Here is a 14,523-nt window from a genome sequence, read left to right as displayed (position 1 = left end):
CACACACACACACAGAAAAATCCACAAAATGTAGCTATGATTAAAAAGTAGGTTGGATTTTAGAAACCTGTTTATTTATTTATTTTTGGTACTGGGGTATGAACTCAGGGCCTCAGGCTTGCTAGGCAGGTGCTGTACACTTAAGCCACTTCACCAACCCTTTTTCATTTTGAATATTTTTGAGATAGGGCTGGCTTCCAACCAAGATCCTCCTGATTTCTGCCTCCTAAGTAGCTAGGATTACAGGTGCAAGCCATAGGGGCGCCTAGCTTTTAGTTTTTTTAATGCTTTATCTCCTTGACTGATATGATCACAGAACTCCTTTTCCCCCTATAATACCTACTGACATCACTCAGAAGTAATATTTTATAAAACATACTTTAAGAAATAATATATAGACCCCTAAGGGAACTAAAGGAACTATTCTTGTTTCATAGCAATGAAGATTAGACATCTACTTGCTGGTTTATGATTAACAGAGAATTTGGGTTTTTCTTTAGTTCTCTTTTCAGAGTTGTAATTTTAAAGTCCAAAAATGCAAAGAAGGAACAGGACGAGTTGTGATGTGGCGGATGGGAATCCTAAACAGCTACACCATGGAGTCTACCTTTTGTGGGTCCACCCTGGGTAATCTCTCCTTCATATATCCATAGGCTAGACTGGCAAGAGGAAGCCAAGCACAACACCTGGGAAAATGAAAGGCCTGGGAATGCTGGGGAAATAACTGAGCTAGAGTATTTCCTTGGCTGGCCTTGTGCTAAATTTGAGTACCCTAAACACGAATGTGTAATACAGAACACATGGGGCAGTATTGCATAGTGGCTGCTTAGGACTTGCAATCAGGCAGATGTGGGTTTGAATTTCAGCTGCACTTACAAGTTGCTGTGATCCTGGGTAAGTTATTTAACCTTTTCTAGCCTCAATTTCCCTTTAACTGTCAATAATCATAATACCTGCTTCATGGGTATTGCTTAAGGTGATAGTGCCTGCCACAAAGTAAAATCCCAATAATTATAGCATCATGATAGTACCCTTTTTCATTGTGAAAGCTTCTTCTAAATCAGTCTAAAACTAGGAGAGCCACCCCTTTCAGAAGCATATATTATTCTAGACTCAGATGATATTTAAAAAAAAAAAAAAAGATACTCCTGCTGGGCTCCAGTGGCTCATGCCTGTAATCCTAGCTACTTGGGAGGCTGAGATTGGGAGGATCGAGTTTTGAGGCCAGCCCTGGCAAATAGTACTTGAGATCCTGTGTCCAAGATAAGCAGAGCAAAAAATAGACTGGAGGTGTGACTCAAGTGATAGAGTGCCTGCTTTGCAAGTACAAAGCTCTGATTTCAAATCCCAGGCCCATCAAAAAAAAAAATACTCAAAACATTAGATTTGCATTCAGTACTTAAGATATAATAAGAAAAATTTTTTTCCAGGCAGTAAAAGAGACACTCACTTTACCACTGAGGATCTGAAGTCCCTAGGTTATCATGTCTGTGACACCCTTTTGGATTTCTGTGATCCTGACCAAACCAAGGTAAAAATGGATTTTCAAGAAATATGGTACCACTAGTTTGATAAGTTTCATATGGTTCCAGCCCAGTTGGACTACAGATGATCTTTATTTTCCTCTTAATATTTTTCTGAAGTTTTTATAATCAAATAAGAAAGGTGCCAGTTTCTCACGCCTGTAATCCTAGCTACTCAGGTAGCAGAGACCAGGAGGACCACAATTCAAAGCCAGCCCATGCAAATAGTTTTGCGAGAGAGACCTTATCTCAAAAACCCCCATCACAAAAAAGGACAGGTGGAGGGACTCAAGGTGTAGGCCTTGAGTTCAAACCCCAGTACTGCAAAAATTAAAAAAATAGGAAAAAGAATCAAAGAGAGGTCCTGGCACACTGTCAGCAAATGATAAGACCTCATAGTTCACATAGAAGGAGAAGACAATCCTCCACTACCTCCAGCACCTCTAGCACCTCTTCCTCACCTGTAGGCTTACTCATGGCAACACCAATTCTCCTATTTCAGAAGAATAGCACACATGGCACTCTCATTTCAGAAAATAGGTGTTCTTTCTCTTCTCCAAAACTATGTCCCTTGTGCATTAATCAACTTCTCCCACACCTCCCTGAGGTTTTGCCTCATTGATTACTCCTCTTTTTTCTGTGTCACTTTTTTCCCTCTGTTTCACTTCCCTTCAATTGCAAGTGTCTCAAGCAGCCCCTGTCTTAAAACACAAAGATTTCCTTTGGCCTCCTTTCTCCGAGGGTTATTTCTATTTCCCTTCTTCACTGAACTTAAAAGGAGTGCGTACACATAGTCTCTAATTCATCTTTCATACCTCTTTCAAAATGTTGGCTTGATATGTACATTCTGGATGCAACTGTTTACTAAAAAGAAATTTTGGTCACAATGTGGCCTGTTTAATCATCACTTTTTCCCTCAGATGGTGCAGGGGATTGAACCCAAAGCTTCCCACATGCTAGGCAAATGCTCTACCACTGATCTACACCCCTAGTCAAATCACCCTTGCCATTCTAACTTCCCTTGCTTGCTACCCAGAAAAATAAATCAGACCATTGCATTGTTTAAGAAATTAGCTATAGCCAGAGAAAACTGGCTTAAAGCAGTATTCATTGATCTTCTGCCCTAAACGTATTTCTGTTTCTACAGCTTACATAATAATTTATCTGTTAATGTCCTTAGAGCAGGGGTTACATCTTACTCCCACTTGTCCCCAGCAATAAGTCCCTTTCAGCATATACTCAGTAAATATTTGATGAATAAATAGATTATTAAAAATAATTCTTTTTTCACTGTCATAGTTCACTCAGTGTCTAAAAGAGCTTAAGGAGCTCTTACAACAGGAAATCCAAAAGAAGTTCAATGAACTTGGACAAGACATGGATTTAGAAAGAAGTTGGAGCGATATACCTTTATCTGACCTTGAGTCCAGGTATCAAACCTCATTTCAAAGAAATACTAGAGAAGTTTTAGTTTTAAAAATTCATTGTTATTTGTTTGTTGTTGTTTTGTTGGATTTTGTTTTGAACTTTAAAAGATGTAGTAAATCATATTCCTTAGTTCATGACATATTTAAATATATGTCATTCCTTCAGAAATTACATAGTGAGTACATGTATTTGCCAACCTGGGTTCTAGATACTAGAAAGGGTTAGGCAGCTGGGCACACAGTTTGTGTAGGGCTTTGCTGCCTTTTACCCCAAGGGAGATGGAAGCCTTTGGCAGATTTCAAATAGAGAAGTGTTGTGATCTGACTTAGATTTTAATTTCAAAAGGAATACTGGCTGCTATGGAAAATGGTGTGGAAAGAAGCTCTTACAGTAATGCAGGTCAAAGGTGATGGTAGAGTAGACCAGACTCTAGTACTAGTGATTGAAGGGAGGGGTGTGAATTGGTTGGATTTTAGAATTTTTTTCAGCCTTGTAGTCCCTATAATTAGATGCCCTCAGCAGAGGGCAGAATGGTGGGCAAGGTATGGAAGGTGGTGTGTCTTTGAGTCCCACTCAGCAACTGGTCAGTACTCATTGTCAGGCAGCTGGATCTTGATAAGGGAGGCTTCTGGCCTCTCAGTATTTCACAAGCCTCAACTTCCCAATGGACCGACTCCTGCATCCTATAGTCAGACAGGTAAGCCACAAAAGTGCTGCCAAGGATCAGAACAATGGAGAATCCAAGAAGTTAGCTCATATGTTCCAGAGATCCACAAAGGGCCCTTGTTGTAACTTTGGGAGTCTGGGTTCTTCTCATAGAGGTTTCTGTCCAAGGGATCTGCAGCCACCAAAAGGCAGTAAGTGCACAAATCTAACAGCCTGGCCACCATGACAGACTGTGCTTGGATTTTAGACATATCTTTTGAGTTTTGAAATTTTTTTGAAATGGAGTCTCTCTATGTTGCCCAGGCTGGCTTTAAATTCCTAAGTTGAAATGATCCTCCTGCCTCAACCTCCTGAGTAGGGATTCTAGATATATTTTGAATTTATAAATATTATAATTTGTTTATGCATTGAATATGGATTATGGGAGAGAGAATGACTCCACAATTGGTTTGATGGAATTGCTTTTTTTTCTTTTTTGGTGGTGGTGGTGTTGAAGAGTGAACCCGGGACTTCATACATGCTATGCATGCATTCCACCCCCAGTCCTGAAGTTGCCTTTAACTGAGATGGGGAAGATCAAGAGGGTAGAAAAGATTAGGGATACAGTAAGCTCAGGAGTGTAGTGTTAGGATTGTTAAATTTGAATATTCTTCAGACATTTAGTAGAGGAATTGAATAAGCAGTTTGACATTTTAATCTGGAACTTCATGGAAGGTCATGGAGAGTCACTGTTGGATTGATGATCTTTAAACTCTAAGAGTGGATGGAATCCCAATGGGGTAAGTTCAGAGAGAGTGAAAAAGAGGTCTAAGACTGAGTGAAGCATCACAACTTTTATAAGGCCAAGGAGATCTGTAGAGCCAGCAAAGGAGAAGACTGACAAGGCTAGAAGAAAACCAGGAGAGTGATGCTTTTTAAAACTTATATCAGTCATTCCTCTGTTTAAAACACTTCAGTGGCTTCCTAATTCACTCAGATAAAAAGCCTACTATCCTATGGTAGTCTACAAGGCTATAGGATTTAGTACCTGATACCTCTACAGCTTCCACCCTTACCCTTTCACACTGTACCACTGACACAATGGCCTCCTCACTTTCAGACTTGCAGGAGGCCTTCATCTGCCTTCAGCCTTTTGAGCTAGCAATTCTATATGCCTGGAATGCTCTTTCCCCAGCCACGTGGATAATTCCTTTGTCTCCTTTCAAGTCTTTGCTTAATTGTCACTGTTTTCAATGTGGCCTATATTCATTACTCTAATACTGCCACCGGCACCCCTGCCACTCCCACTTCACCTTCTGCCACTCCCCACCCCTCTTAGGTGCTCTACTTTTCCCATAGCATTTATCTCCTTCTATCAGCTATCACTGTAGTCTTTATTGTGTCTATTGTTTAGTATCTGTCTCCCCTTTATTTTGCTTACCTCTGTATCTCATGTACCTTCAGCAGTACCTGTTCTGTACCTAGCACAGGAGAGCTCAGTAAATATTTATAATTAATTTAGTATGCTGGGTTTCAGTTCTACCTCAGTAGTCTCCCTGGCTATTTCAGGAAACACCCAGGTAAGTATCTCATAGGTGTGCAAGACTACCATCTACTCCAACTTACCAGCCAAGGTGCCTCTGGCTGCCCCATCTGCCCTCAAAAGGTTTCAGGGCTGGGCTTGGAGGTCTTCTGCCAGAGACTCCACTGCCATCTGTGGAGGCCAGTGGCAGAGGATTGCTTTCCCACACAATCTTAAATGGTATTTGAGACCTGGGCCTTGAATCAGTTCTTCTGTCTGAGTTTCCTTAGGGAACTTAAAACAGATCATCAGGCCAGGTGGTATGCCCCATTCACCATGTCACCCTTTCCACTCTCCTTCAGTCCTTCGCCTAACTTTCTGAGAGTACTGCACCAACCCCTTTCTACTTTTTAGCCTGAAAACCAAAATATCCTCTGCATGTTGACTCATTTCCCTAGAACCCAGGGGAACCAACTTAGAAATAGCTAGACTCAGCTCTGTAGCTGGCTCAGCAGGGACACTCTAATGCATTTAGTTAAGAATTATTGAAAGCAGTTTGCCAGATTCTGTATCAAGAATCCAGTTACCACAAGCCTTCCTGGAGCTCTCTACCTGTCCATTCTCACTGTTGTACAGAGAGGCATGCTGGGAGTGTTATTTGCTGTCTTTGTGTGAACACACATGGTTTTTGATATTTTCTAGGATATACTTCATCTAATGCTTTTATCTCATTTGTTAAAGTTTTTTGTTATCTCCAAAGGGACTTCGGAGACTACTGCTCAGTGGCCTCAAAGGCTATTCCTTGAATGGAAACACCTTATAATGACTGGAAGTTGGAAATTAAATCACAGACAATAGGGTTCCTTCCTATTGTGGTAGGGCTTCTCACTGTGCACTGAGGGAAGGGAGAAAAACAGAATGAAAGGCTTGACAAAAGAATGGTTCAAAATATTGTTTCCCATGAGATTTGAGTTTTATGTCTAAGGCACTTCTAATATATGGGGCCCCTATCATGGAGCATAGCTCTCAGTTCTGGCCAACCAAACCCCAGGAAAGGAAAAATACAATGTGACACAAGCAAAGTACATGATGAAGAAAGAAAGGATTGATTATCTGAGTCCTCATTCATCCTAGCCCTTGCAAAAGACAGGGAAGGGGACAGTTTGTGGAGAAGACTTTAGATTAGCCTAGATGTGTGCATCTACAACTTTTTGAAGGAAAATTGATATGATAAAAGTAATATGCTTTTCCAAGGCTATGGGGTATAGAGAGCCTGCTCAGCATGTATGAGACCCTGGGTTCAATCCCTATCACCCAACAAAAAAAAAAGTAACATTACTGGTTTCTGGCCTGCATATTCTTTCTTAGATTCATAGGTACCTGATAGGATCCTGGGTTTTAGAACAAGTACCAGACAAACAGAAGCGACTGAGGAAGATCCTGTGTTCTCAGACAAATCACACAATCCCCTGATGTTCTCCTGGGCTGAACATAGAGAATCCTATGGCCTCTGCCACCCTCTGCCAAGGACAGCTTTGCCCATCAGGCCAGTACTCATTTTGCCACATGGATTGTGAACTCCTTTGATGCAGGAGCTCTGTGTCATTCATGTATGTTCTCTCTGCCTCATGTGCCTCCTTGCATGCAGCTGGTGTTCAGAACAAAGGAATGAATGTGCTTGTCAAGAATTCTTAGTAAATGAGGCACAGACAATGCAGCAAATAACAAATTAGATATCCTAATCCCATGCAGCTAGTCTAGTAAATTTTACACTTCATTCACATATTAATAACAGTTATTTTACTTTCTTCTTTCTTTTTGGAACTAGCACCAGTGGTTCTGACAGCTCCTTCTCAGATGGTCTCCCTGTTCACCTACTGAACATAGCAGATGAGGTGAGATTATGTTGACTCTTACATCCAGGAAGTAACAACATTAAAAAAATCATGACACTGGCCAGAAGTAGTAGGTCATGCCTGTAATCCCAGCTGTTTGGAAGGTGGATATAGGAAGATTGTGGTTTGAGGCCAACCTGGGCAAAAAAAAGTTAGCAAAACGCTATCTCAAATAATAAGTTGAGCCTATAATACCACCTGAATGGAAGGTGGAGATAGGAGGATCACAGTCCAAGGCCAGCTCAAGAAAATCAAGAGATTTTATCTGAAAAATAACCAAAGCAAAAGAGTTGTGGGAATTGCTCAAGTGGTAGTGCACTTACCTAGTACAAGGCCCTGAGTTCAAAACTCTAGTACTGTCAAAAAAATCATGACACTACTAGACAATTTGGAGAATTTTCCAATTGTCTTGGTATTGCTTGGTATAGCAATGGGCCTGGGAGTGTAGCTCAGTGGTGGAGCGCTTTCCTAGCATGTGTGAAGCCTTCAGTTCAACACCCAGCACTGCAAAAAAGAAAAAGAAAAGAAAATATGGCAGTAGTGTCTTAACTGGTCACCTTACTCTGGAACATTCATTATGGGCTTTATAACTTTCTTACTTAATTATTAAAACCACTTTATGGTAAGAACAAACCTGAATCTTTTAATTACCCATCTAATGATCAATACTGTCTGGATCTGACCTTATTCCAATGGTCATCTGGTTTCATATTGTAATAACATATTTGGTTATTGGTATAGGTGCCCCTTTGGCCGTATACCTACAAACCTACAACAGTGGGAGTTGGGGATGTTAAGTAGGGAGTAACCTCTGGTAAGAAAGTAACTGAACCATTGGTTCATTCTCGAAACCACCACCTAACTCAGTGGGCTAGCCATTGAGTCTGATCATTATGGAAGGCTACCCCGTGGGCATGAGTGTGAACCCTCAGTGATCAATTTCTCTGTACTTTTCTGGAACAGATGAATCAGAAGAAGATGTTAAAGAAGAAAAAAAAGAAACTTCTACAGACTAGGAAACAGCGAAATGAGCAATATCAGAAAAATTACCTCATGAGGGAATTAAAGTTAACAGAAGATACCCCAGTAAGAAAGCCCTGCTACCTAATTCTGCTGTTAGTTATCATATTCCATAGGGGGAGCAGGAAAAAGAGCTGAAGTTTACTCCAACCAAAAATGGAGGGGTGGAGGTGAAGGGGGGACTTTGTGTTTTGAGGCCAGAGCCCTTCCATGGATCCTATGAACATCTCTGGGCAGGTTTTAGCCTTGCCCCCCCCGATCCTCTCCTATGCTCTGATCTGGCACAGAAAGTCTGGGCTGTGACCAAGCCTGAGTTTCCAAAGGAGGGAGGTGGTGCTGCAGAAGTGGCTGTAGTAACTGGGGATCAGGCCTGGTCCACGTTAAGGACACATGGAAGCTCCTTCTCCACCTTGCTCCAAGCTGTCACACCCACCCCAGACCCTCTGCTTTCTAAAGACAGAAGATGCTTTCAGAGGTGGCAATTTTGCTGCTGGGTTGAATCAATTGTGAATGGATCAATTGAAAAATATTTTCTTCTCAATCTTTCTAGGGAATGGCAAGATTTGCTTCTACTCTGCAAAAGCAGCCTACCTTTTCCAGAAATTTGGAGAACTCAAGTTCTTCAACAATGAGAAATGAAAAACCAAGGTTCACTAAGGTAGTATTTCTGGTTGACTTTTTGTTACATAATCCTGATTTCTCCAATTAGCATATTTTTCCCACAGGGGAGAGAATGCAATACCCATTTATGTTACCCTTACTTGTCAGTGCTGTTGGAAGTAAGGAAACATAAAAATTGGTGTGGGGGTGGGGATGACCACTAAAGTCTGATATCGAATATTGATGATGTGTGTTTTATAGCAAGAACATAAGAACAAACTGCTTTACCATACACTTATTCATCCATCTATCCATCCCGTTCATCCAACAAATTTTATTGTATACCTCTACATGACAGGCCCTTTACTGGATCCTAGGAATGCATGAACAAAATACTGTCCTTTCCTCAGGGACTTAAAGTCTGTTGGGGATTTTAATAAGTAAGCAGGAATTTTTATCACAAAATAGGATTCAGTGGCAACACAGAAGAGAGGCACCAGATAATTTTTAGTACTTTAGAGTTTTGTGGCTATGAAATCCTAATTTTTTATGTAAAAACTAGGTTTCTGAACTATGAGGAAGGAGGGAAAGAACGGTTCAGGGAATATAATAGAGGGGGTGAAATATGTTCAAAGTATACACATTTGTGGAGTTATCACAATGAAACCCCTTATACTATTAATTTACTAAAAGTTGGTTGAAACCTAGTGACGAGTACATGGGACTTCATTATATTTCTCTACTTTTGTGTGTTTGAAATTTTTCCATAATAAAAAATTTTTAATTTTTCTGATAAAAAATAGGTTTTGGAGCTGAGCTTGGTAGCATATACTGTAATCTCAGCTACTGGGGAGGCTGAGGCTGGAGGGTTGAAAACTAGAGGCCAACCTGGGCAACTTACTGAAACTTTGTCTTAAAATATTTTTCAAAGGGACTAGGGAGGTATCTCAGTAGTAGAGTGCTTGCCAGGCATGTTCAGTGCCATGGATTTCATCCCTACTGCTAAAAAACAAAAGTTTTAGGTACAACAGTAGCTAATTTTTGGTGGATAGGGTGCAAAATGAACTCTTTTTGTGTGGACTGTTACCCTGTGGTTAACAGTGATACAATGAGGTCCCACCATGCTTGCTGTACAGGGAAACCCCAACAGAACACAGACATCTCTATTCAATATTGAAGGCCATTTGGTGTGTTCAGTGTAACGATGTCAAGAGCACAAACCTGAAGTCTGCCTTGAGTTCATATTCCAGCCCCCTATTTAATACAGGTTGAGCATTCCTTATCCAAACTGGTCTAAAATCTGAAGTTTTTTGAGAGGCAACGTGACACCACAAGTGGAAAATTCCCTACCATGAAACTTATTTTGTGTGCAAAATTATTTAAAATATTGTATAAAATTACCTTCAGGCTATGTATATAAGGTGCATATGATACATAAATGAACTTCATTTTTAGACTTTGGCTCCCTCTCCAAGTTATTTCATTTTATATATATGCATTTATTTAAACTTGGAAAGGATCTGTAATGCAAAACACTTCTGGTTTGAAGCATTTTTGGTAAGGGATACTCAATTTGTATTATAAGAGTTGCTTAACCTGCCTGGGACTCAGTTACTGCATCTGAAACATTGGGGTGTTAATATCTGCATCTGAAGGTGATTGTGAGCATAAGATTTGAAACTATGAGGTACCTAACATACCAATAAACACTCATCCCCTTTCCTTTTCTTCCAATTGCTGCTTGCTTGTGTCTTACCTTTGTTTTCATATTGCAATATCATGATTCAACATGCATGAAAGAAAAGCATACAGATAAAGTATATTAAATGTAACCACACTTGGTCACATGGGAAATTTAGTGAGAATATGTTCATTTATTTTAGACACAGTTAAGTGGAAGAGACAAAGACACCTCCCTGGATCCACCAATGACTACCCTGATTTTACCTAAGAATAAAGAGAGAATGCAGGCACTTCACCTTATATGTCTACATACATGCCAACAATTAATTCTAATCAATTTTCAAACGTATTATGTGATTTGGAAAGGTGTAATTTGCCATAGTCCACATTTTTTGCCTTCTCAGATTTGTTCTGCCCAGGTTAGCATCTCAGGCAGTTTGTACCCTCAGGCTCAAACCACCTGGCCACTTTGGGGTGCAGCCCATAAAGTACTGCAGAACCAGAGAAAGCCAACCTGGAGCTAAAAGCTTGCAATAGAGAATTTAGGTATTAGGGTATATTAATAGTACAAAGTGAGGGGCTTCATTGTAATATTCCTTTTCTTTTTTTTTTGCAGTAGTGGGGTTTAAACTTGGCCTACACCTTGAGCCACTCTATCAGCCCTTTTCTGTGAAGGGTTTTTTGAGATAGGGTCTCATGAACTATTTTCCTGGGCTGGCTTTGAACCTCGATCCTCCTGATCTCTGCCTCCTGAGCAACTAGGATTACAGGTGTGAGCCACTGCTGCCCAGCTAAAATTTTTCTTACAAATTTTTAAATGTGTTTTGTTATGTCCTTTTCATATATACATATAATATATACCAAGCTGGAGTTGGAGCTTCAGACCTGTTTCCTACTTTTCTGTCTGCTGCCTTTCTGTTTCTCTGTGCTTTTCTTTTCACCTCTCTTGTGATTCCTGATGCTCTTCTTCTCTCTCTCTCTCTCTGTCTTTTTTTTGTCAGTACTGGGGTTTGAGTTTAGGCCCTCACACTTGCTAGGCAGGCATTCTTACCACTTGAGTTCATCTTGCCAGCCCTTTTTGGGTATTTTCTTCCTCCTGTCAAATCCAAGGTTTCACTCGGATGGCTTGTGCCCACCCTCACTTTGGCCCCCATTGGTGGGCCTTCCCACAGGGTGCCGCCAAGTACCGGGGCTGCAGCACACATGAAGGCAAGGCTGGTGGTGCTATAGATATGGCCTTACAGCAGGGAGCCAGGCCTCAGGTATCCCCACCAAGATTTCAGATTCTGTGTTGGGTATTTTTGAAAGAGGGTTTTGAGAACTATTTGCCTAGGCCTGATCTCTGCCTGCTGAGTAGCTAGGATTACAGGCGTTAGCCACTGGTGCCCAGTTTCTCTTTCTGTCTTGAGAAATATAGTCTCTCCTTTGTTATCCTGATTCTTGTCATTCAGAGTCACACGTAGGAAGTGTCTAATCTGCCATTTTGCCCTGTCTCCTTTCCATCCCAAGTAAATTCTGTTTAATTTACATTTGACAAACATTTGTCAGACTGCCATTATTTTGTTGTTCCATGGCCACATGTCAGGTAAAACAGTGATAGTGAACACATAATATAGTGGTTCTCAGCCCTAGGAGACATCAGTAACCCATGGGATATCACCATCAGCTGTGATGTGTGTCTCACAGCCGTGTTACCACTGAAGTGTGTGAATATCTTATCCATTTTCCATTGCTATAACAAACTACCTGAAACTGGATAATTAATAAAGGAAATAAGTGTGTTTATCTCACATTTCTGGAGGCTAGAAGTCCAACATTATGTGGCTGCATATGATGAGTGCCTTGTGCTATATCATAACATGGCAGAAAAGTAGAAGGGCAGTGAGTGCATGGGGGAGGAGCAAAAACAAAGAGTAGCCTCACTTCATACAATCCATTTTTTCATTAACTAATCCAGTCCCACAAAAATTAACTCAGTCCTGAGAGAAAACCTCTTAACCATCCCTGAAGTTCCCACTTTGCCAATACCACCACAAGACAGTCAAATTTCAACATGAATTTCAGAGAGGACAAACCTTATTCAAACCATATCAGGGACTCTTTTGCTTTTCTGAAAGAATAAGTTCGAACGAATTCATATTTATCCCTCTAATAACATCTCTCATGTGCATTTGCATTTGCATATTCATTCCTGAGACTGAGGAAAAAGAAATGGGGAAACAGCCAGAGAGCTATCCTGCCAAATAGCCCTGGGTATGCCTATAGGTGTTTTTGCTCACAGGTAGTCTAGGTGGAACAAAGGTTGAGCATCACTGGATTAGCTTAGGTGTACTAGACACAGAGTGAACACTCCTAAGAAGTCCCTGCCATCTTTCCAGATCCGTTGCTTCATAACTCTTGAGTTGATGCTCTCATTTACCTGTCAGTGTTTCCTAGAGGATCGAGGGGACTGTAAAGACAAGAGCCTATAGGAGATGACAAGACACATAGATCACCATGGTATGGCAGAAACTGAAGAGCAAGTCAAATCAGAGAACATTATCACAAAATGATAAAGGATGAGCCTGTCCTCTTTCCTCAGTCAGCATTCATCTCACAAAGCCTTTGGGTAACGAAAACAGATCCCACAACCAAAACATGCTAGTTAGGCTGTAATGTGCAACCATGGCTTTGCTTAAGTACAACATGCTAGTTGAAACTGATGCCATACAAACCTTTATTGTTACTTCATTTTCTTGGAATTCCCAGTGGGCTAGTTCTCCAACAGGATGCAGGTGTTTAACTGGCATAGCATGTCAGATAACAGAATTGGAAACAGAGGGCAGCAGTCTTGATAAAACCAGTTTTTCTCTTCCTTTGTGTAACATTTCCAGACTGAAGCCCCTCCACATACCCACAGCTAATCGAAAGGACATCTCACTAGCTGTCTCCCCACTTTGGTTCATGTTGCCTATGGAATGTAACTTGACTGAGGAAGTAGAACAAATGCTTGATTTAACTCTGCCCTGTAACAGTATTGGCCACTTCAGTATACTGAGAGGAAATGCAAATACTTCCCACTAGCTCCTAATAAGTCTAACTTCAACCCTAACTATAACTTTACAAATTGCAATGAAAGTAAATTCAGCTTTTTTTATCTTCTTTGCACAGAGTAAGAAGCCAGACTTTACAGCATCATGGTCTCCAAAGAGAAGCACAAACTGTAGCCTAACACCAGCTCCAGGCATAAAGCCAAACTGGCCTCAGAACAGATATCCTGCCACAAGAAGAGGCTGCACTGCCCTGGCAATGTACCCATCCTTGCACATATACACATACCCGTAGGAGTGCCTTGGTCATGCCACACAGGTGCTTCCTCACAGGGTTTGAACTATTCACATTGTGTCAAGGGAAAATGTATAAATGGAAACTATGTTTGTTTGTGGTGTACTGTGTTGTGTACTCATCACACACTGATGCTTACTTCATGCTTACTCTGAGTGCATGTCTTCATAGGCTCACCTCACTTCATGGGTTCAATTATTTTTTTTCCTAAAATGAAATTTTTTAATGATAGAAAAGCTTTTACTACAAACTAAAGTGTGTGCTCATGGAACTACAACACAGATATACCTCATTTTAACCAATGTAGTCTCTCTAAAGTTAGGTGTGAATCAATTTTAAAAGATCAAACTGTTTTAAATATGTTTTGGGAGTATGCTATATAATTTTTTTAAAACAGTCTGTGTCAGAGCTTCCAAGTGGTGAATGATCAGACTCTTTTGTATATCAGGTTTGCTCAAAACAAGGTATTCCCATGTAGAGATAACAATGTATTACCCAAAATTGACTGTTGCATATATTATGTTCAACAAGGTGTGTGAATTTTTTAACTCAATGATTAAAATTCTTTCTCTTTAGCCAGCTGTTTCCTGTGATTGGTTACCTGCATAAACATCATGTGACCTGTTACATCAACCATTTCTTTCCATCGGTCCCTCATGAGCACCAAGCATAGTCTGCCAGCTGCAGCATGTACTGTCGTCCAGTCTCTACTCCCATTTCCTGCATGGGGAGCAGGAAATGTTCCCAATTTCTCCCCACTCTTATCTAGTAATACTAAATCCCTTTCCTATTAAACTTTACTACTACTTTTACTACAGCTCATGCAGGCCACCCCTATTTTTACTGTTCCTTTTTCCTATCATATTGGGTTGAAAGTTTTCTA

General features: G+C 40.6%; 1 protein-coding gene and 1 non-coding gene across 9 annotated transcripts in view; one reads left to right on the top strand and one right to left on the bottom strand.

Annotated features, from left to right (window-relative positions):
- Window positions 1-14,188, top strand: part of LOC109696183 (cytosolic carboxypeptidase 2) — a 38,252-nt gene extending 24,064 nt beyond the window's left edge. For 4 of the 8 annotated variants that reach the window (XM_074045509.1, XM_074045502.1, XM_074045489.1 and 1 more), the window contains 7 exons: window positions 501-627; window positions 1,431-1,531; window positions 2,823-2,953; window positions 6,947-7,013; window positions 7,977-8,099; window positions 8,584-8,691; window positions 13,467-14,188. In XM_074045509.1, coding sequence (XP_073901610.1) covers window positions 501-627; window positions 1,431-1,531; window positions 2,823-2,953; window positions 6,947-7,013; window positions 7,977-8,099; window positions 8,584-8,691; window positions 13,467-13,640 — 831 coding nt within the window. In that variant the 3' untranslated portion in view covers window positions 13,641-14,188. Of the gene's footprint in view, window positions 1-500; window positions 628-1,430; window positions 1,532-2,822; window positions 2,954-6,486; window positions 7,014-7,976; window positions 8,100-8,583; window positions 8,692-10,516; window positions 10,604-13,466 lie in introns of those variants that run through there. The other 4 variants (XM_074045542.1, XM_074045520.1, XM_074045528.1 and 1 more) reach the window with 4 other exon arrangements.
- Window positions 11,414-11,665, bottom strand: LOC141416770 (small nucleolar RNA U89). Its single transcript, XR_012441368.1, has one exon. It is a non-coding gene; the product is annotated as a small nucleolar RNA U89 (small nucleolar RNA).
- Window positions 14,189-14,523: the final 335 nt, after the last annotated feature.

This window comes from Castor canadensis, chromosome 1 (assembly GCF_047511655.1).
Source record: "Castor canadensis chromosome 1, mCasCan1.hap1v2, whole genome shotgun sequence".
Classification (NCBI taxonomy): domain Eukaryota; kingdom Metazoa; phylum Chordata; class Mammalia; order Rodentia; family Castoridae; genus Castor; species Castor canadensis.
This window is presented reverse-complemented; position numbering and strand designations above follow the sequence as displayed.